The 22,230-nt window shown below is 39.0% G+C and overlaps 2 protein-coding genes across 3 annotated transcripts; one reads left to right on the forward strand and one right to left on the reverse strand.

Annotated features, from left to right (window-relative positions):
• The first annotated feature begins 1,089 nt into the window (after positions 1-1,089).
• LOC144708329 (RNA binding (RRM/RBD/RNP motifs) family protein) lies at positions 1,090-11,893 on the forward strand. 2 transcript variants are annotated; one of them, XM_078581575.1, is made up of 10 exons: positions 1,090-1,521; positions 1,620-1,649; positions 1,930-2,030; positions 2,129-2,501; positions 3,527-4,282; positions 4,902-4,959; positions 5,153-5,214; positions 5,590-5,696; positions 5,778-5,865; positions 11,414-11,893. In XM_078581575.1, the coding sequence occupies exons 1-10, from the start codon at positions 1,393-1,395 to the stop codon at positions 11,720-11,722; spliced, it is 2,013 nt and encodes a 670-aa protein (XP_078437701.1). In that variant the 5' UTR covers positions 1,090-1,392; the 3' UTR covers positions 11,723-11,893. The 2 variants fall into 2 exon arrangements, with proteins under 2 accessions (XP_078437701.1, XP_078437702.1); XM_078581576.1 differs by lacking the exon at positions 1,620-1,649.
• A 3,655-nt stretch (positions 11,894-15,548) lies between these two features.
• On the reverse strand, positions 15,549-21,669 carry LOC144708346 (nucleolar protein gar2-like protein). The gene is made up of 8 exons (XM_078581599.1): positions 21,414-21,669; positions 19,143-19,964; positions 18,820-19,069; positions 18,410-18,577; positions 18,144-18,317; positions 17,219-17,404; positions 16,896-17,009; positions 15,549-15,935 (listed from the first exon to the last, which is right to left on the reverse strand). Exons 2-8 carry the CDS (start codon positions 19,925-19,927, stop codon positions 15,585-15,587), a joined length of 2,028 nt encoding a protein of 675 aa, XP_078437725.1. The 5' UTR covers positions 19,928-19,964; positions 21,414-21,669; the 3' UTR covers positions 15,549-15,584.
• Positions 21,670-22,230: the final 561 nt, after the last annotated feature.

Consider the following 22,230-nt stretch of genomic DNA (forward strand, 5'->3'; position numbering starts at 1 on the left):
GTACCATTCTGGTTACTACTAATGTGTCATTGGAGAACCTCTTATCCAAAATATCCTCTACCTCGTCCATCGAATTCAATGCATATTATTCTTTGAGTTTAATCTCCCCTTAGACCCTTGACGGACTATCCCACATGGACCACACAATCACCTTCATGGACTTCTTGCTACATCCCAGCTTAGACAGTCTTGAATCTCATGATTAGATACATGTAGGTCATCACAAAATAATTGTCCATCCACAAGGTATCTAGGTGTCTCAGGCCTAAGGATAAGTTACACAAATGTGATATGAATTTACCTGATTGGCATTAGTGACAATACCATTTAGGGATTCGATACACATCACATTAATGAATTATTTCCCATAAGAGTGCACACCATCTATTCTTAGTGTCTCCCATTCATGGCACCAGGATCACCCATGCTCATTATATGAGCTAGGCTAGATAGTGATATTTGTTTTGATATTTTGATGTCCTTCTCGAGTATCCTTCAAATAGTAATATGTATAACATATATTTAAATGCCTTGCTCATAGGTATCCTAATATTTTTATTTACAGTCTCAATAATGATCACCAAAAACAAACTGTGCAATCAGCATTAGAAGAAATGACAAAGAAAAAAGAAAGAATTTTCATGTAGTTTATTTGATAGGAACATAAACACATATTGAGAAAGTCCTCTCTGCAAACCAAATTATAAAAAAATCTTGAAAAATGTTATTTCTGCTATATTAATCTCACACTTTTTTGACAACATAAAAAATCTTTAAAAACGTACTTTCTGCAAAATATATGATAAACTTTTCTCTTTGAATGGGTACAAATACATTTATGTGAAGCAAATATTGCCAGTCAGGAAATAATCCTTGCTCATAGGCATTAAAATACTTACCTTCCAGTATCATCCAAAATTTACTCTAATACTATTCATGAAAAAAATTGATATGAAAAAAAATTGACATTTTCTGATAGTTTCTTCCAAAGGAGAAGAACCCAAAAAAATCTTGAGAAAGTACACTCTGCAAGATAAATGATGAAAAAATCTTCTCTTTGCACAACTATATATACAGTAATGCGGGGAAACCAGCGCCAGTAGGGAAATAACGCCTTGCTTCTCTCCTCCGTCGCCGATCTTCACCTTTCCCAGAGAGAAGATCAGTAGGTGGTCTGCCCGTGTTTTGTGGAAGATTTTTTGATGTGGGTCGTGTTGAAATCGGGAACTTTGCCGGAGGCAAGATCAAACTAGTGATTGCGCCCTATTGGTCATAAAATCTAGGGTTTTTCGGTGTGGGTAGGCATTGCATGAGGAGTTGGTGGGTTGGAGAAGGGTAGATATCAGATGATCGTTTGATTTCCTTGGTGGATTTTCCGCCGATGTGTTAGGAATGGATAACGGAGACGACGCTAGAACCTTCCAAGTCGATTTCCCGGCGGAGGGTTTTGCGAGGCTCCGGGATACTGTGAAGAATAAGCTTCAAGAATTTCTTGGCGATTACACCGATGACACTCTTGCGGTAAGGATCGGTATCATTTAGTTCTTCAAATACTCAATGATGAGGTTCATGCTTGCGGGTGATGGTTGTTTTCTGTGTTTTTCTCTTCTTCAATTCAGATTTCTTCGCGGAAGAAGATATCCTTGGTTGTGTGTGTTTCTTTCCTTTTTTTCTGAAATTATGTCTACTCTCTTTAAGGACTGCGTACATTTATGCAATATTTTGAAACAATTTTAGATGGGTTATTCGTTGATTTTATTCTCATTATCCTTTTTTGCCATCTTCCGTAAAGTGCCCGTTGCTCTCTTACAGTTTCATGCCATTTACATTTTTTTCTTCTTAATTTATTGTCTTCTCGTAGTTCTTGAGCATTACAGAAAGTCAATTTCGTAATTAAGGCAGAATCTTTGTTTTGCTTCCCTTTTTTAGGAATATGTTATAGTCTTACTTCGAAATGGAAGGCGCAAGGAAGAGGCACAAAAAGAGCTCAGCGTCTTCCTCGAAGATGATAGCATCCCGTTTGTGTCCTGGTACCTCTCTCTACATCTTGGATCAATTTTCTTTGACAAGAAACATTTCATTTAATCAAACTTGAAGTTTTTCGTTTTGAATATCTCATTTTTTGCAGGCTTTGGGATCATTTATCATCAAACATGCACCTTTATCTGCCTCCAAGTGAAGAATCAATGGATTGGGAGAATGATCCATCCCCAAGATTGGATGAAGAGGAAAAAAAATCCGATCAAAAGGTGGAGAATATAAGTGGTATCTCCAAGACAGATTTAGAAAATGGGCAGAAGGGATCTATCCGAGAGTCCAGCAATCGGCGGAGAAGAGACTGGAGAGGAGTTGCTCGAGATGAGATGAACTCATTTAGTCTTAGCACTTCAGTCGAGAATGCTTCCAAGGAAAGGACTCTATGTCACCGCAGTCCCAAGCGCAGATCTCGATCGCCAAGGAATGAAAAACGGAGGAGACAGGATGAACTACATGAAGTGAAGGTAATTTTTTGTATTTTTATTCTCTTGATAAAGCGGTGGTTTCTCTAACTTTGTTATTCAATCTTCTGTGATCTCCTTGCACATTCCTTGGAAATTTCTCTGTATGATAAGTTTTTACCCCATCCGGATTTTACTAATAATTATATTTAAGTAAAGGTCAAATTTTCTTTTTCCTAATCGGTCATGTCATATTTATTTCTGCATTTCTAAATTATTAGCTATTGCGGACATGTCCGAGAGCTTCTATTATAAAAAAATATTAATGAATTTTAATCATCTTTTGCTGATGTTAATCATACCTGCTCTCGCTATGTGGGTCTATTGGTTATTGAGCATCATTTTTTCACATAATAATGAATGTTGTTAATTAGGAAAACTTCTATTAACTAGGAAATTAATCAAGATTCTTTTATGTTTTGTAAGGCGACGACACATATTTTTCTTCCTTAGTTTCTCATTGGAGGCTTTATAAATCTTTGGGGTTTCCTTTTTTGCGTTCTCATATCTCCATTAATTGATTGGGTCTGGTGCTTATCCATCAGCATTTTAATAACATGATAATGAATCGAATATTAAATATATTTAAAATATGAAATTAATCAAGAAATTTATCGTTTTTCAAGGAGATGGCTCATATTCTTCTTCTCTGGTTTTCTCCTTGGGTACAGTCTCAGTATTTTGGGGTTTTCTATTGTGGGTAGTTTTTATCTTTTCATTTGTTTACTATCTAATGGAGTCTGGTGGTTATCTACTGCAATTTGGTAGAACATGATAATGAACGGTTATATCAAATACAAACGTTTATTCCAAATTGGAAATTGAATCGTTAACGTTTTGTTTTTTTAAGAAGATAACATGCATTCTTTGTCCCTTGTTTTCTCTGGATACCTTCTCGATATTTTGGGTTCCTTTTTGTGGGTAGTTGATTTTGCTCTTGTCATCATGTAGTTTGACTCATATGTTCTTAACTGATCTAGGTTGGGTCAATTAATCTGTTCAATGTTATTTCACTTTGATTTTTACAGGATATGAGTGCAAAACCTGTTTTAGCAGTTCCTAGTCGTCTGCTCCAGTTTGCTATGAGGGATGCAGTCAAAACATCTCAACAATTATCCCCCAGATGTGAAAATGTATTGACATCTGACCTCGGCTCAAGACGACTCAGATCTGTTGTTTCTACTTCTCCGACTTCTACCACAGATGAGCTACACCCGAAAAAAAGACCTACTCTATCATCTGTCGTCATTGCAACTGCTGTGAGGGCAGCAGCAGAAGCGGCAACCGAAGTATCAAGACCCCGACCAGCGAGGAATGTATTCAGCAGATTGGGCAGCGTTGTGGATCACATTGCTCCCAGATACTCCAATCATAAACTGGCATCAGATTCAGACCGCCGTGATGAGTTTGGGTGGGATGGCCATGAAGAAGAATTGACGGGGGTCAAGGAGATTTCTAAGTCTGCCTCTAGTTTAGACAATGAGGATGGAATGTTTGAGAGTATTGATGATTCTTCTATTAAAGGTTTTTTAGTGAAGCAAAGGAGAGAAGAGAGTACAGTTGATACATCAAAGAAAGATCAGGAGGCTCTTGGAATTGGTGGTTTAAGTACGATTAATAAGATTTCAAATACTTCTGTGCTTGTGGATGCAAGAACACTGCTCTCCCGTCGTTTGCCGAAGGAGCAGACTGTTGATACCCAGAGGGAGCAAATAGAAGCGGTGCATGAGAATTTGGTTGGCAGGCTTCCTGCGGGTAGTTCCAATTTCAGCAAAACCATAGAAGTATGTTGAGATCATTTTTTTTAAACAGTGGTGCTTATGCTTTCTTCAGATAAATATCAATTTTAAATCTATTGTTAAAAAAAAAATCATTTTAAAATCTAGACGTAAGTTCAAACTTCATTCCTGTGACTGGCACTAGTTCCAAATCTCATTAGCAACTGAGTTTGATTTTTCTGAAGATTTGAACTTGGAGGGAACAGAGCTCTCTCTGAACAAAGATTGTTAAAGCTATTCATATTTTATTATAATTTTGAGTATAATTTTTTTAGATCAACCGTGTTAAAGTCGATAAGTTTGTAACTTTATTACTATAATTTAGGTGAGGTTGAAGCTGTATCGGCTACTGAATCTGATTTTTTAGAAGATTAAAGTTTACCCTGTCCTTAAAATCTGATTCCCACGTCTCCGAAATATGAAGGCTATATTCCTTCTAACTCTAAAACGAGGTTTTATATGTATTTTCCCTTGTAAATATGATATCTTGCATTGTAACGAATATGTATTGTTTCATACATTCTGCTACACTTCTTCAAATACGGATACATGCGAATTTTTTTTTTGAATTATCTTTTAATATAAATTTTGGGATAATCTTTTTATCGAATCCCCCGTTGTACAGGAGTCAAATAGTGCTGAAGGCCAAAAGAGTGTGCAGAGGCCTCCAATGCCCGCCACAGGTATGCCATTGATCAGGGTTTTCAAAAATTTTATCAACACGTCTGTCATATAATCACCTTCGTCATAAATTTTTATACCGTTGATTCAATTCGGTACATGAATTGTTTTTCAATTGAATATCCTTACTCATATAATTGTATTACCATACATAATTTAAAGGCATTTAAAGTGATTTAATTTTTGTTGCGACAGGTTCTTATTCGACAACTCGTCCCTCAGAAGATGCAGATTCCAGAACAATCTTCGTCAGCAATGTATGCTCTTGTTTCGTTGAAATTAAAATGCCAAATTATAATGTAATTATAAATTATAAATGCAATGATTGCTTTCTTTATAATCTAGTCTGTTATCGTCCCACGTCAATGTTTGCGAGAACAGGGAGAAGGCAATCTCAAAGGACTCAACTCGTGTTATTCTATCTCCCTTAAATAGGCGGGTAGGAGATACTATATTTGCCTAAAACACCCTACAAAAACACTGAATGTGCAATCTCCTTCAGTCATGTACCATCTATTTCTTTGTCAAATAGATCAGTTTTTTATCTTAATCTATTCGCTTTGATATTATGCAAAACTTTGGTTTTTCCCTGAAATGGGATATTATGGTACGATACTTCTATCCTTTGGCAGGTCCACTTTGGGGCGACAAAAGACTCGCTCTCACGACATTTTAACAAATTTGGCGAAGTGCTGAAAGTGATAATCATAACTGATGCGGCTACCAGGCAACCGACTGGGTTAGTTGTTGAGAAAAAAAATATTTCCGTTTTATTAATTAGCATCTTATGTTCTCTAAATTTGCATTGATGGATCCACAGGTCTGCCTATGTGGAGTTCTTGAGGAACGAATCTGCAGAGCTCGCCTTATCTGCAAACGGGACATCGTTCATGTCTCGAATTCTCAAGGTATAACATATTCAATTTTATACATGTTATTCATAAAAACAAGTGGGCGGTACATCTCCAAACTAATCAGCACTGGTTTAGCAATTCGTCAATCATTAGCTGTTTGATTTTGTTTCCTAATCCCTATTTATCAGATACACTGATTGAAAACGTAACCAGCATTTCAATTTTGATAATTTTTGAGTTGGTGAATGGATGTCTGTTGGCCTACTCAAATGCTGACTCTGGAGCATGGATTTTGTTAGTTCTTGGATTCTAATCAATGGTTATAATACAATCTATGCCCCCTAGGGGCATCTTCATTGTTTTAGCCTATCATTGGCATACTATTCATTTCGCATCAAGGCTAGTTTCATTTAAATAGATGTAGAACTTACTTCTTCCTTTCTGAAGTTCAACGAATAATAAAGAATTGAGTTTGCACCTTGGATCGACCGTCCTAGTCTCTCTCTACCCGCAGTGATTCCCTCCGTCACAGGATCTTTAGCCAGCTCAAGCTGTGATTGATCCTGCCTCGTCTTGTATGAGTCTCCCCCTCAACCCTCAGCGATTGCCCCTCCCCCCTTGTGATTGTTTCTTTTTCATTGGATCTCCTGCCAGTTCGTCCAAGATCGATCTCTAGCTCATCACCTGATCAATGCCTCCTCTACCCTCGGAAATTCCATTCCCATGTGATCGTCCTCTGTCATTGACTGCTCGTTGCTTGATAAATTCATTTTTTTTGAAATTATGCTTGATAAATTCATTCTCGTCCCTGATTGGTATCTCCTCCTCAAACCACCCTGATTCCTGTTACAATCGGAACATGTATGTGAAGAGGAAGAGTGAAAAATACCAGTTGACGGAGAAAGAGGAAAAAGGAGCATTACCAGGTCAGCACGTGAAAGCCATTCGTGCCGAAATAAGTATAAATAAAGAGGAAGTGAGTCAACATGAGGAAAGTGAGTTGGGAAAAGGGATACTTAAAAGGAGGAGCAGAGAAGAAAGGGATCATTGTCATTTCTTGGAAGTTATGTTTACGAGGACAAGGTGTATTTGGAAAAGGAACTGGTGATGCTTGTGTGAATCAAATCTTCAGGAGGGGCAGATATCTGTGGACGAGAGACTCCATTTGGCTCGCTCGTCTGAAGTTGCTGCTGCCACATGGTAGTTGGAGTTACATTGGCAGAATTCGCTCTCAACTAGAAAGGGAATTTAAACTGTTCCTTGAAATAAAACTACCAAGACAAGGTATGGGAATTCAATTGAGTTCGTGAACTTCGCTTGTCTCGCATCAAGGCCCTCCAACCATGGTTTTCTCTCCCTTATCTTATCTTCTGCCCAGTCCCACATCTGGGACTTGGATGTGGTGCGCACAGAGCATCGTCCCATTCGGTTCACAAGCTCCACCTTCCCTTGTAACTGTCCCTTGCTTGCCAGATATTCAGCTGGATTGTCCCGCAATCGATCCCAACCTCGTCTCCAATCAGCCTCTCCCTCAATCTTTGGCGATTTTCCTCCCCCTGTGACTCTCTCTCTCCACAGATCTCCATCTGGTCATTCCCCAATCGATCTCTTCTTTACCCTTGGCAATTCCCTTCTGTTGTGAATGTCTCTCCCACACAAAATCTTCAGACAACTTGTACCAGATGGATATTTAATTCAAAATAAAAAATCTACTATGTTTCCTTTTGGTCTTACCCTCCTCAGCCCCCAGTCATTTCCTCCCCCATTGATTGTCTTCCTGTCATTGGATCTCCAGCAGGCTCATCCTCGATTGATCCCTACCTTGTCTCCAATCAATCTGCTGCAGGGTTATCCCCCTCTCAGAATTATAGAGTGTGTCATCAAGGCTTGATAATAGATTACATTAAGGTTCCTTGCAGGTTATTGAATTTTCGATGCTATTTCTCCTAAACACAAAATTTATCTGTCCTGGTAAGTTAATCAGCTCAGTATAAAATCCAATTTACCACCATATTTTTCCTGTATTCTATTTGAAATTAGCCTATCTAGATTTCGAAGTAAAAAGACACTCTTTTTCATAATGAGCCACTGACCATTAGTCTATACTCTATGCAATCATCGCACATTGCCATAAAATATAACCTACATTCTTTCTACTTGTTCTAGAAAATCCATGAGGAAAACCAGCTTTGCTAAATTGTTAGATGATCCTGGGGCCCTATTAGTTTAGGGTTACTGGCTCCTCTGGTGTGAGCTACTATCATGGTGTATTTCAAAGTTGTTTGTTTATTTATATTTCTTTATGTTAGATGTCGAAAACTCATTTCTGAGCATCTTTTCATTTTATTTGTCATTTTACCCTAGTCTCCATTTATTTAGTTTCATACCCACTGTTACATCTACTTCCTTTATGACCTTTGTATGCACTTGGCTTCGGATCTTAAGATCCGAACCTGCTATGTATTTTATAAGAAGGGCATTATCCCTAACCAATAATACAAGACTTTTTCATGTTCATGTCTTGCGATTTTTCTCCTCTCTTGCTGCCCTTGATCTTCTTCCCGTCAGATCTGTGAGAGCTGACATTGTCTTGAGGAGATCAGAGATTCCAATACATTCCAACACATTCCAACACATTCCGTTTTTTATTCATGTAAATGAGCCATGTTATGAGTGGCCCAGAAGATTCTTTCACTTTGTGTAGATGGGGCTCCCGTGGCTGATCCCACTAGGATAGTGACTTGTTCTACGTGAATAGGTCACTTAAAACAGGCGTATGGGGCATTTTTAGCACGCGATCTATTGCAACTCTCAGAAAAATAGAATTCCATCAACAATGTTTTGTGGTCCTCATCCATACCCCTGTACTCTGAATCGTAATCAGCTGATTATGATTCAGCGTTAAGGGTTTCTTTCTTTATTTGTCTCTTCCATTTGCCCAACCTTAGTAGGATCTGCTCTCCTCTCCACGACCACCTGTTTGTCGGTCCCTTTTTATATGATATCTCAGATAAAAGGAAGAGGGTGTTTCGACAGTAGCAATGGCAAAGTCTGACAAAGTCTCTGAGACGACCGGGGTCACTGACATCGGGAGGACTTTGATTGTCTTTCATGATATTGAGGTCACGTTCGATGGCACAAAAATGTTTTTTTTTCCACAAAAGCATGTTTGAATGGAGCACAGCATTGGAACTTACTCTTGAAAGCAGGGAGCTTAGAGTTCATTTGACCAAAGAACCTATTCCAAAGGACCCAAAATACAGAAGGCGGAAAGCTAAAGAGACCCTTCTATGTACTAGGAAACCAGCATGCTGGGTTGCAGACCAGTTAATCCACCGGCCTTGGTTAACAAGGAGTTCTTTCAGAGACCTATTTGACAGCTAATCTACTTGAATCCCACACGTCCAGACATCTGGTATGGTGCAAGTACTAGGACCCAATTCAGAATCACGTTCAGGGATGTACCAGGTCCTGGCCTGTTGGAAGAACACAGTTGGTAAGGGACTTCTGTGTACAAGAGATGGAGGACTGTCGGTGGAGGTCTTTACTGATGCCAGCTCCATGGTTGATTGGAGTTCTACCTCCAGACATTGGATGCAGTTAAACATGGGGAAGTAAGAAGCAGAAGGTTGTAGCATTTTCGAGTGCAGAGGCTGAATATGGTTGTCTGTGAAAGGTATTTGTCGGCAGAGTGGATTCATGGAGTGTGGAAGTTCAGAAGTTGTTTGCTCAGAAAATCCATACTGTGACAATCAGTCTGCACACGCGATTCTTGTAATCCAGTTCAACATTAACATACCAAGAATGTTGCAGTCAACCATGGTTTTATCATGGGGAATATAGAAAGTGGTATCATTCTCCTAGTGTTTCTGGTGTCGAAGGAACAGACAACTGAAATCTTCACCAAAGGCCTCCCAGGTCTCTAGGTTCAGAAATTGATGTCCGAGTGGGGTGTGGCTAATATCTACACCCAACTTGCAAGGAGTGGGGCGGGTGTTAGATAATGTTAGATAATCTTAGCTTTTACTCATTTGCAATCTTGTAAGCAAGCCACGTTCTATTAGTGGCGCTCTGTTCTGTTCCTTGTTTCCCTGTTCCATTTCCAGTTAAGTGACTCATGAGTTGTGACATACATGTAAATAAGTGACCTACATGTAAACCCTGCTTTGGCACACCAATGGGTAAAGAACTTGTATTAAAATTGGCCAACCTAACTAAGGATTTAGATGCTCTAACCCTACTCCGCTCTTGGTAGTTTGTGGTGCTGGAGTCTGTACATCACTGTTCTTGGTGATTTCTAACAATTTTCCGTGGAGTCAGATCTCTAAGTCAGTTTAATACAAGCAGTTAACAGGTACTCTGACATTTGGAGTTACTAAATGTCATGATACGCGCATTCCAGTGAACAGAACAGACATATTTGCTGGAACAGGAGGTACGAATACATCAGGGTGCTGCTCCTTTAGTGGTGGCAGTCTTTTCACTTGAGGAAGTAAGAAACAGAAGGTGGTATCCATTTCAAGAGCAGAGGCAGAAATTTATGCCCTGGGCCATGGAATTTGTGAGTCACCATGGAGGGAGGGAATGAAAAGACCTAAAAGTTTTCTGTCAAGATGGTATTTGGTTTTACCATGACCAGTCTGCTATAGATTTTGCCCACAACCCAACCCAACATGGCAGGAAAATACTAATGGAGATAGATCGTCATTTTATAGTATCATTTTCCCAGTGCATGTGGGATCATCTGAACAAACAGCTGATAGATTTACAAAAGGACGACCAGGCCTGAAGTTCCAGAAGTTGGTGTCCAAGTTGGGCATACATAACATCCATACCCAAACTGGGGGTGTTAGTTTATTTATATTTCTTTCCTTTGTCTATTTCACCGAAGTGAACCACATGTTACAAGTAGCCTACATGGTTTATTTTATTGGCTCAGTGGGCCACTCTCTTGATAAGTGGCCCACTGAATTGTGTGGGTCCTCGTCCATACCCACTGACTAATTTATTTAACATGCTGATTCACGATTCTGATGTTGTAGTTAAATTACGATGGGATTACTTTTTTCATTTGCATTGAATTCTGTATGGAATTGGAACTTTCATTGGGATTGCAATTTTGATGGGATTACGATTTTCGCTGGGATTGAAATTTCACATTGAATTGAAATTACAGTAGGATGGTTATTTTCATTCGGATTGAAATTTTTATGGGATGACGAATTTCGCTGGGATTAAAATTTTCGAATATAATGAAATTACGGTGGGATTGTTATTTTCATTCGGATTGAAATTTTTAGGGGATTGCGAATTTCGCTGGGATTAAAATTTTCAAATAGAATTGAAATTACAGTGGGATTGTTATTTTCATTCGGATTAAACTTTTTAGGGGATTGCGAATTTCGCTGGGATTAAAATTTTCAAATAGAATTGAAATTACGGTGGGATTGTTATTTTCATTCGGATTGAAATTTTGATGGGATTACAAAATTCAGGGGGATTAAATTTTTGAATGGGATTAATAAATTTGTCAGTTATAAAAGGTGTGCAGGTGGTCATTCAAATTGAACTTTACAGAAAACAAACGTTTTTTTGTTTACAGGTGGTAATGAGGAGCTCATCTGCTCATCAAGAGGCGGCAGCCTTGAGCCCTTGGTCCCAGGGAAGCGTTTGGGCTCAGCAATCATATCCGGGCCGAGGGGGACGATATTCATTTTCTAGAGGCGCCGTGGCCGGGCCATACCGAGGCCGGCTCGCTATCAAGCCGGGAGCTCGGAGCTTGCAATGGAAGCGTGATTCGCCTTCTCCGTCGTCTTCTTCTCCGGCTGCCAATCCAAGCAAGACCCTTTTGACTCCCACAGGCAGGAGCCTCACCTATGTCAGAAACAAGCCAGATGCAGCTTCAGCATGAAGAATTAAGCTTTTTAGGGTATTATGCAGCTAAAAAAGTGGAAATTTCAGGGTTCCCGTTTTGGAGGGGAGTCTGCTATTGCTGGAAAGAAATAAGCTTCTTCATGAGATTATTAGGTTTTTTGGTCTTGGTGTGTGAACATGATCTATTTTAGGTAATTTTTTGAGGTGATGATGTGGATCTAAGGGAAGGCGGTTTTGAGGGGAAAGCATAAATATTTTAGAAAGAAATTTGCCTAGTGGTTAGTGATTCAAGGACTTACATTGCATTTCTGTCTTTTCATTCATGACACCCATTATACCTAAGATCTCTCAATGCCTGTATGGTCTAAATTGTCTATTGCTTGCAGAATACTTTGGAAAATTAAAAGATGTCACGCCCTTCTAATTCCAAACGTTTGTTCGGTATTAATATCGACGTTATGGGCAGACAATGATAATGCTTGTTATGGCCCAGATTATACCTCATTGAACAGTGTCTTAATAACCTGCAAACTGAAGTTACTATTAGAGTTAATTCAAGATAGTTATAAATTACATCATAAGCATGACATTTTGGTGCACATCTTAAAGGTACCATTCTGCAACTTCATTATATATTCGATAAATTAGTCGTTGAGGTAAAGTTGCAACGAAATATGATAAAAGCTTTTACATAAACTTGAATATTCTTGTTCTGTTTGGCATTCTTAAGCATTTAGTTGGGTTAAAGTATTATACATAGATTATGAAAATGAATAAAAGTGGAAAAATTTAAGCTAGTATGCAAAGGGGATCACCAACTATGGTGACCATTATAAGGTCATTATCTAGCCAAAAATGACCTTTTGCAGCAAGCAGATCCCCTGAGAAATGTCTTTTCATCATTTATACACATTGATGAGAAAACTAGCTCCTTGAGCGAAGGGATAATAGCCATATTTGGAGAAGAGGGGCATAATTTTTTAGAAAACCGTTAGGTATCAACAGCCTCAGAAAGGAATATAATTAACACTAAATTCTAATGGTTATATGTAATATTTCCTTAATGGAGTTTTTAGAAACTCGATTAGGTGAAAAGAACAAAAAGAAAAGGTCTATGATATCTCTGGTGTGAGTAAAAACCTAAGAGGGCCTGAATTATAATACATTATAATCTAATTGAACCGTGTGTAGATTTGAACAAGAGGGGCATGCATTCTTAGCAGATCAGTTATACCAACAGCCTAAGAAGGGGGTTGAATTAAAGTGGGAATTTCTAATTTTCCCTTCGATTATTTAATTTTTAAAAGTTTAGATTAGGAGAACAAAACAAATGGAAACGGTCTATGATATTTTTGGTCGTTTGAAAGAATGAGTAAAAATCTAAGAGGGCTACTGAATTAGGTACTTTTAGAAATTCGAAGGACAAAGGTAGATATCTCATACCTTAGAATCCAATCGAATTATGTGTACATTTATTTGTTTTTTAGGGAACTACTAACCGTGTTACCAAAGCCTATCCCATTCATAATGAGGGAGTCTAAAACACTTCAGAAATCGCAAAATTGACTCAGGAAGTTTGACATTAAAATATCCTGCATCTGATAATTTGACCTCCACATCTATGAACCATATCATTTCCTTCTGACAATGCCTCCAACATATGTTCCTCAAAATCCCCTAATTTTTCACCTTATCTCAAATATTTTATTTAAGCCTAAATCTCTACTAAAAAGTAGTCACATAAATCAAAATAATAAAATAATTCTAGATCTCTATCCCAACCTAAATAGTCCAACGTTATTTATATTTCTATCTTTTTTTTCAAAATCCATCCCTATTACTTCATCTTGAAAGTTAATGACACTCTAAGAGGCATAGATTTACATAATTGTTTTCTGATATATTACTTTTCAATCAATTTAGATGATAGGTCTGGTAACATTCATTTATATAGTAGGAATCTGAATGTAAGAACACACACACAACACTTAGGTTACCCTAGATCATCCTAAACAAAATCCTTTTACCATTTTTTTTTTCCATTTTTATGATACTGAGGAGTACATGTAGATTTTATCTCAGTTATCCTATGAGATGAATTAACATACAATAAAGCTATAATTTTAAAACATAATTTTTATCTATTCACATGAGTAGACATTATATATTTTACCATCTTACAAAAGTCCATTCGAAATCATCATAATTTAACAATGTCCCCTTGATTCAAAATGACAGCAATCCTTTCAAGTTTACTACCAGGGACACATTTTTCACCTTAATGTATTTTATTTAATTTTACATGAAAATGAAGTTAGGGAACTTTGTCCTTCCAATATAGGAAAAATACTAGATTGGGATTTTCCTCATTCCCAGGTTGATCTTGAGGAATACCTGAGAAAAGCACGCAATAAAAATCATATGGGGGGATGAGAATATGTAGATCATACAAATACCTTCATATAAGATGTTTACCAGAGCTAATATCATCCCTTTGAACTGTCAAATGGAGTGATGTTACATCATCACACGTACTGCATCATCACACATACTGCACCTATGAGTTTGGTCTGCCTAATATAAAAGTTAGTGTACACATTTATTCATGTTCATATTGTATGAATTTTCTGCTAGTCGTTTGGAAGCTTAATAGAAACAGCTTATGAACTAAAAAAGGATTTGTATCATAATTAGCATATTTTTTATGCAAAGGAGGTATGAAAATAGTTTGTTTATGACAGCTAATATATCACTCGGTTATTAAAAAAAGTAATATCTGGACAAAAGAAACATTAGTGTTTTAAAGTAGAGACGTGGCCAAAGGATCGATAATTAGTTCAGAACTATGCTTCCCCAGTCTTCAATTGGTTAATTAGTTGGTAATATTCATTGACTTAATTTCGATGCGAAACTGTGTATAATCTGATAAACAAGCCTGATACCCTTTAAAAGTGAATCAACCTGTGCACCTCAGGAAATAGCATTGTACAATGCGAGCTTACATCAGCTATGCCATTTGATACAAGATTTCTAATAATTAAAAAATACGAGGCTTAATAGATTACAAAAAAGTATAAGACCAATTGTAGGTCATATTTATTAGTTTTGGTTTGCTTTGGATAGGAAAGTCTCCAGATGAGAACCAAGGTAAAATAAATTATTCTGCAGCCATTCATTAATAATATTAACATCACAGAAGGTTGAAGTTAAAAATAAGGAATTGCCTAGATTCCTTATTTAAAAAAAAAAGAGGAAACTGTTTTGGACAAAGCCAACCACTGTTTCTCAGATTTGCCTAGACTCTATTAAAGTTAAAAATAAGGAGGCTTTATTTTGTGAAGGCCAATTGTAGTTATCAATTTTAATAACTATATTCCTTACCCCTCTCTTCGAGCCCTGATTCAAATAACTGGTGTTGATGAATAAGAAAATATAGATAGTGCCATATTGTTCCTCTACGACTAGAGGTAGATATGACAAATAGAGATAGAGATGGAGATAGATAGAGAGATATAGTGCAAGGAGACGATAGAGAGAGAGAACGGAGAGAGATAGAGATAGAGACAGAGATGGAGATAGAGAGGTCGACATAGAGAGATATGGAGATGGATATAGAGCAAGAAAGGACAAATAAATATAGACGTAGAGATTGAATGAAAGAAAGGGGCCATATACATACTAGAAATAATGCTGATACGAACCCATTAAACGCATCGAAAGCAGCAGAAAATATAGAGCTAGCCCATGTGTCATACTCATCTCTCTCTCTTTATCTCTCTCTCTTCACTTCACTTCTCTCTTTCTCTCTCCAGCAGGAAGATGTAATGGAGGCCGAATTACAATCAGCCCAAACAATGACGACGTATAAGATCAAATAAATATATAAGAAAATAAATATATCATTCAGACCATACCTCCAGAAGAAGTTTGAACCTCATACTCGCCTTGGCGCTTTCCTTGTGGGCCCCAATTCCTCTTCCATTTCCATTTTCTTTTCCGGCGTTGACTTGTCTCCGGTCAACGACGGAGGTGAGGGGCGAGTCGAGATCCTCCAAGTCGTCGTCGCTCGTGTAGCCTCGTCGCTGTATGACGGATGGGCTCCTCCCGAGCGCCGCCGCCCCTTCGCCGCCGCAGTTGGCCGCCTTCCCCGCCACGTCAGCAGTGGCCGGAGGAGCGTACGACACGGGATCCGCCGCACAGGGAACGTTGTTGATCAACGCCTTGTCGAGGGACCGTCTTTCCAGCACCATCTGGGCAATGGCCAGTCATTTCTTAAGGTTAAAAAGAAGCTATTCAATTGTGAGAGAATTCACTTCTCCCCTTCTCGCTCCACATCTATATATCTATGTATATCTCTTGTAAATCACCTTCCTTGACTAATCCTCCAACAAATCAGTATCTCTCTTCACATGCATCATAAACCCTAAACCCTAAACCCTAAACCACTTCTCTCCTTCACGCTCCACATCTATATATCTATGTATCTCTCTTGTAAATCACCTTCCTTTACTAGACTAATCCTCCAACAAATCAGTGCCTCTCTTCACATGCATCATAAACCCTACACCCTAAACCACTTCTCTCCTTCTCGCTCTACATCTATATATCCATGTATCTCTCTTGTAAATCACCTTCCTTTACTTGACTAATCCTCCAACAAATCAGTACCTCTCTTCACATGCATCATATATCTATCTCATCCATCTTCATCTCTCTCTCTTTCTATTTTCTTCTTCTTCTACAGGTAATTGAACGTCTCAGTAAAAGCAACTCGAGATGCGTAAACACAGGTAATTGAACTTTCTCTATCCCTCTCCCTCTCTCTCCTTTTCCTATTTAGCTTTTTTTCATCATCCAAGCGAGGTAACTTAATGACTTTATGGAAATAACTCAAGATGTATTCCCAGTACCTTAACTCATCTCTCTGACTCCCTCTCTCTATTTATTTTTTCGTCCAAAGATGGGTAATTTAACTTCTCTCAAACTAGTTCAATAAATTTTCCCAGTGTTTACTCTTCTCCATCTCTCTCTGTATCGTTTTATCTCTCTCTCAAAAACCGTCCTTACTTTCCCTTTCCATTCCGCTCAATTAGACCCATTAAAAAACCATGAATATCAAAAAATAAACTAATAAGATGACGTGATGCATCTACGAAGGCCATGTAAAATTGCAAGAAAAAAAAACAGAAAGAAAATCTGTCAAAACTCACCTCAGCGCTCAGTTCCTCCAGGATGATCCCTGGCACTGGATCTGGGCAGAACTCATCAGGAGCAAAGTTGCAGAGAATTCGAGTGATCAGCGGTAACCCTATCTCTGGGCAAACCTTGCATTTCCAAAAAAATCAAAACAAATAATTTTCAGAAAAACTGCATAATTTTAATTTTTGTTGAAGAAAAAAGGGGAAGATCACCCGTGAACGGTGATCGACTCAATTATTACAAGTATGCTCCATTATTCTAAGCCTGATGATCTCCCAGATTAAAAAGAAGCTGACTCAAAGTAAGAGAAAGAAAAGCCCTTAAACTTAAACACCTCTTTTCTGATGGATTTGCTGAGGAGCATGTCCTTGGGAAGCATGAGAAGATCGCTCAAGGAACTGAGGAGAGGGAAGGCCTTGGACATGCCCACATCGCCCCTTCTAGGATCATCGTCCTCGTCTTCTGTCTCCCCGTAATTCATTCCGAAAAGATCGGCCAGACACCTCGACCAATTCCCAATCTGTAGCAACAACCCAAAGCACATTATACTCTACTAAAGAAACCTCTGGTATGTTTGTTTGATTTCTTCCTTCTGCAAGCTTTAGATTTACTGTTAAGGTTTTAAGGGTTAGGGTTTAAGCTACTGAGAGGATGACATAAGAAACTACTAGGATCCTTGATACTAACAGAGATTGAGAGAGAGAGAGAGAGAGGGAGAGGGATAGAGGCAGAGAGAGAGAGACAGAGAGGGAGAGAGATCGAGGAAGAGAGAGAGAGAGAGGGAGAGAGATAGAGGCAGAGAGAGAGAGGGAGAGAAAGCGAGAGGGAGGGAGAGAGACAGAGAGAGGGAGAGAGAGAGAGAGAGAGGAAGGGTCAGGGAGAGAGAGGGAGAGAGCGAGAGGGAGGGAGAGAGACAGAGAGAGGGAGAGAGAAAGAGAGCGAGGGAGGGAGACAGAAAGAGATCGAGAGAGAGCGAGAGGGAGGGAGAGAGAAAGAGAGCGAGGGAAAGAGAGAGAGAGAGAGGGAGAGAGACAGAGAGACAGAGAGACGGAGAGAGAAAGAGAGCGAGGCAGAGAGAGAGAGGAGAAGAGATTAAGAGAGGGAGGGAGGGAGAGAGAGAGGGAGAGAGAAAGGGTAAGAGATAGAGAGAGGGAAAGGGGGGGAGAGAGAGAGACAGAGATCAGAGGATACTAGGATTTTTTATGCTAACAAACCCAAATTATCCTTTTCATGCCCGTCGAGTTGTAACAGAAGCTCACCGAGTTCTTGAGCTGGGCGCCCGATCCAAAGCTCAACTCACCGGCAGGAATTGGCAGCACCTTATGATCAAGGATGGGATCTGAGACAGGATCAGTTGGAATCTCATTTGCTGACTCACGCAGAATGGCGTTGAACATGGCCACGTCTAAGCGCGCCACGCACTGTTCCATCACCTGAAGTAAATGCAAAGAACTATAAACCTAAAAAATATACTTTTCTTGACGATGAAATCAGTTGTGATGATAAGAAATACATATAAATTTACCATGCGAGCTAAAAAGGGCAAGCAGCCGCACTCGTGCTTCCCTTCCCTCACTGGGCAGAGCCTTTTGAAGGCTTCTCGGAATGCATTTTTCCATACATTGACAGAAAAGTTGCCATCATGCTGAGTGTCCTGCCCTTCGTCAGGGGACTGCATGTAAGGAGCCAAGGTCTGAAAGAAAATCACGTAGAAATACATTTAAAATTGTTAGACTACAGGGTTATAAGGGGGTTTTATGTAAAAGATATAACTCCATTTGTCTATTAAGGCATATAGAGTGAAGTAAAAGATGAGCTATTCTACTGATGTTCAAGTGTTTATTCCCTTTCCCTCCACTCTCTCTTTCATTCATCCATAGTTGATAAAAATTAAATAACAAAAAATCGGAGATATATATTTGAGTAAATGGTCACCTGCCACCAGATCGACTCAACGATCCGAGAGAACATCCAAGATTCAATCTTTTCAAGCGCAGTGATGAATGTGCGAGTATCCTGCCAATCATCCATGAATGGCATAATGCCCAAATTTCTTGTCTGTTTTCCAGTATTGCCATTCGAACTCAATTTCCCAGGAGAAAATTTGTTCTCCATTTTTGAGACACCAAAAGCTTGGGAAATAATGTCTCTGAGAACGACAGTGTTTGATAGCCAGAATGTTAACCTTCAAACATAAAAAAGGAGAGTTTTATTAGTATAAAAATGCATCACCTAGGAAAATCATACTTTTTAATCACCTCGGAACATCATTTCCAGATGACTTTGCAATCAGAACAAGGCCTGAAACAGCATTTTTAGCGACTGTTGCCTTTCTATCTTGAGTCCAATGTTTGCAGGCGTGGATGTACATCCTCGAAAGACGACGAGCGGGAGTATGGAGTTTGTGTGAAGAACTTCCATGCTCGGGTACAACAGAATAAAGGGAAATCTCAAGGGCTGCAACTTCTCTCAGCTCCTGTTCAAGCTTCGTAATTCTCATCTCCATTTCATCAATCTTTTTTTGTTGGTCTCGATCATCGACATCAAAAACATTTTCATCAGCTCCACCCGTCTCTTCATCATTGACCTCACCTTCCTTGATCTCTTCAACTGAATTCTTCTCTTCCCCTGTCTTTTCAACAGACCCTTCAGATGATTCAGATGGTGTGTCTGGAATTTTTACCATCGCTGATTTATTCTCCGGCATGTCGTTGGTAACCAAAGAAATTTTGTTGGGTTTCTGAGATCTGTTTTGATTGCTATTCATTGTTTTGAACTGTAATTTATTTGATTCACGCCGATCTCTGGCACCGACTCTTGATGGCCGAATGATCTCTGTGCCTTGTTTCTTGGTTATCTTCTGAGGAACTCTTGATGCTCGTCTGAATTTATTTTCTTCCAATGTCTGTGTATCTTTTGAAGGTTCGTTGTCTGTGTCCACATCTTTGATTTGAGAAGCCTCCTTTTCTGAATCTCCTGAAAGATCCTCTCTTTCAATCCCGTTTTCTTTGGCAACCTCACCCGCATGGTTTGCGATAGTCATTTTGGAGATTCACGCAGATAACACAGCTTCATTCAACCTGGAAAAAAATCAGAAAGTTGAAATAAATCAGTTAAAATAGATATCCCAGTTTCATTCAACACGGAGAAGTTCCGTACGTTGATCTATAAATTTTTGGTCTTCAAACAAAGGGATAACGGTTAAATAATGGACATCCAGACGCTAATTAATGAAAAAATGCATCCCAGGCGTCAAATGACATGATTGAGGTAAGAGTGAATAATCACACAGCTACATGAAGATTGATCGAAAGAGAATGAAGAACTGTTAAGAATCAACTGGAACAACATAGAAGGAGAACGACTCGTCCAATACTAACTGTAACTCCAGCCCACCCGTTTTCTGCAATATCTGAAGAGATCTTTACGCTAATTCCTTCATGAAGGCAACAAATGATAAAAACAGAAGATCCTGAAATCCACATCGTGATCCCATTTCCTCGTCCAAAAAACAATTCAAGGATATTCTCATCTCCCCAGAGGAAAACATGAGGAACAAGATGGAATGAGGCATCAATGAGGATCCCAATTCGAGTGTCTAATTATTACCAAACGCCATTAAAAAAAGGAAAACATAACGAAACTATTAATAAAAGATTTATCAGTCTGTCTTTTACTGGAATTGCTTCCACTAAATCCATTTACTCAGCCAAAATCCACCCAATAGATATTGACATCCCCAAGAGAAAACCAGAGAAACAAGCTAGGAAAAAGGCATCAATAGATATCCTACTTCAAGTGTCTGATTATCACTTAACACCGCTAGAAAACAGCACACATAACCAGATGGCTTATCAACTGAATCTAGAAATGAATCGGCGAAGTCTTCTCAGGTACAATAATAAAAAAATTATTAACTTTGGTTGACTGCAAAAATGCAGTAAATGAAAAGTAATGCTTGCCTAAAATGCGCAATCCTTTTCTTTGTGACCATATCATGGAAAAATCACAAAATTATATTCACGTTCAATCAGGGATGATTTAATAACTTCTACAGATGCAGAGGATTCCATGGAACTAGTCCGGATAAATAACCACGAGATTCATCATTCAGTCTCGTAAATGAATTCATTTCACTAAATCCATTTTCTCGACCAAAATCCAGCTAACGGATGTTATCCTTCCCAGGATCAAACCAGAGGAACAAGCTGGAAAAGAGGCACCAATAAATATCCTACTTCAAGCGTCTAATATCACCAAACCACGAAAAAAAATATCTGTCAGTCAGTCTTGTACAGGAATGTCTTTCCCGAAATCCATTTTCTCGACCGAAATTCAGCTAATGTATACTATCATCCCCAGGAGCAAACTAGAGGAACAAGATAGAAAACTTCAAGCGTCTAAATATCACCAAACGCCGGTAAAAACACAACAAACACAGCCAAACCAAAAAGAAAACACCTATCCGGAGAAATCTCTTAAGAAAAAGCATTAATCGAAAGAAAAAGAGAGAAAAGAGATCCGCTCACTCAGAAATCTGAAAAGACAGAATTGCAGATCACAAACAGCGTCCGTCCTCCGTCTCCTCGCCAACATTCCAGCATGTAAAGATCAATCTGCGCTGCACACAAACACAAACAAACACTCTCTTCGCAATTTCGCAGGGATCGACGCCGTCTTCTGACGATTCTTCCTCTTGTTCTTGCGCAGATTTCTTCTTCTTCGCGCGCTGTAGAGCAACAACCGCCGATCTCGCTGCAAGTAGCAGCAACCAGCCAGCTCAGAGAGTTTTTCGACTGGGGCTTTAAATACGCCACGTGCTTAAGATCCTCCGCCGGTGAAGTTACCTCCCCTGTGTCCCAATTTATTTCCCCAAATAATATTATCTATCCGATCTCAAAAATATCCGTAGATCTAATTTGCATCATCTGGATGACGATGACGTTGACGAACAGATGACGATGGTATCGACTACGTCTCGAGGCATTGGCGTCTCCGGAGCCCCAAGATTATGCCATCGTTCTCGACAAAACCTATTGACGCACCATCATCATCGTCATCCAGACATGGAAATTAGACTTAGGTGAAGTTACCTCCCTTTTTTCCCAATTTATTTCCCCAAATTATCATAAATAATTTAATCTCTTCGATCTAAAAAATATCTGCAGATCTAATTTGCCTCGTCTGGGTGATGATGACGTTGACGAACAGATGACGATGGTATCGACTATGTCGAGAGGTATTGACGTCTCCAAAGTCCCAAGATTATGTCATCGTTCACGTCAATACATATTGACACAACATCGCCATCGTCATTGTCATCAAGACATGGAAATTCGACTTTGG

The sequence above is a fragment of the Wolffia australiana genome, chromosome 10 (genome assembly GCF_029677425.1).
Source record: "Wolffia australiana isolate 7733 chromosome 10, ASM2967742v1".
NCBI classification, from domain to species: Eukaryota; Viridiplantae; Streptophyta; class Magnoliopsida; order Alismatales; family Araceae; genus Wolffia; species Wolffia australiana.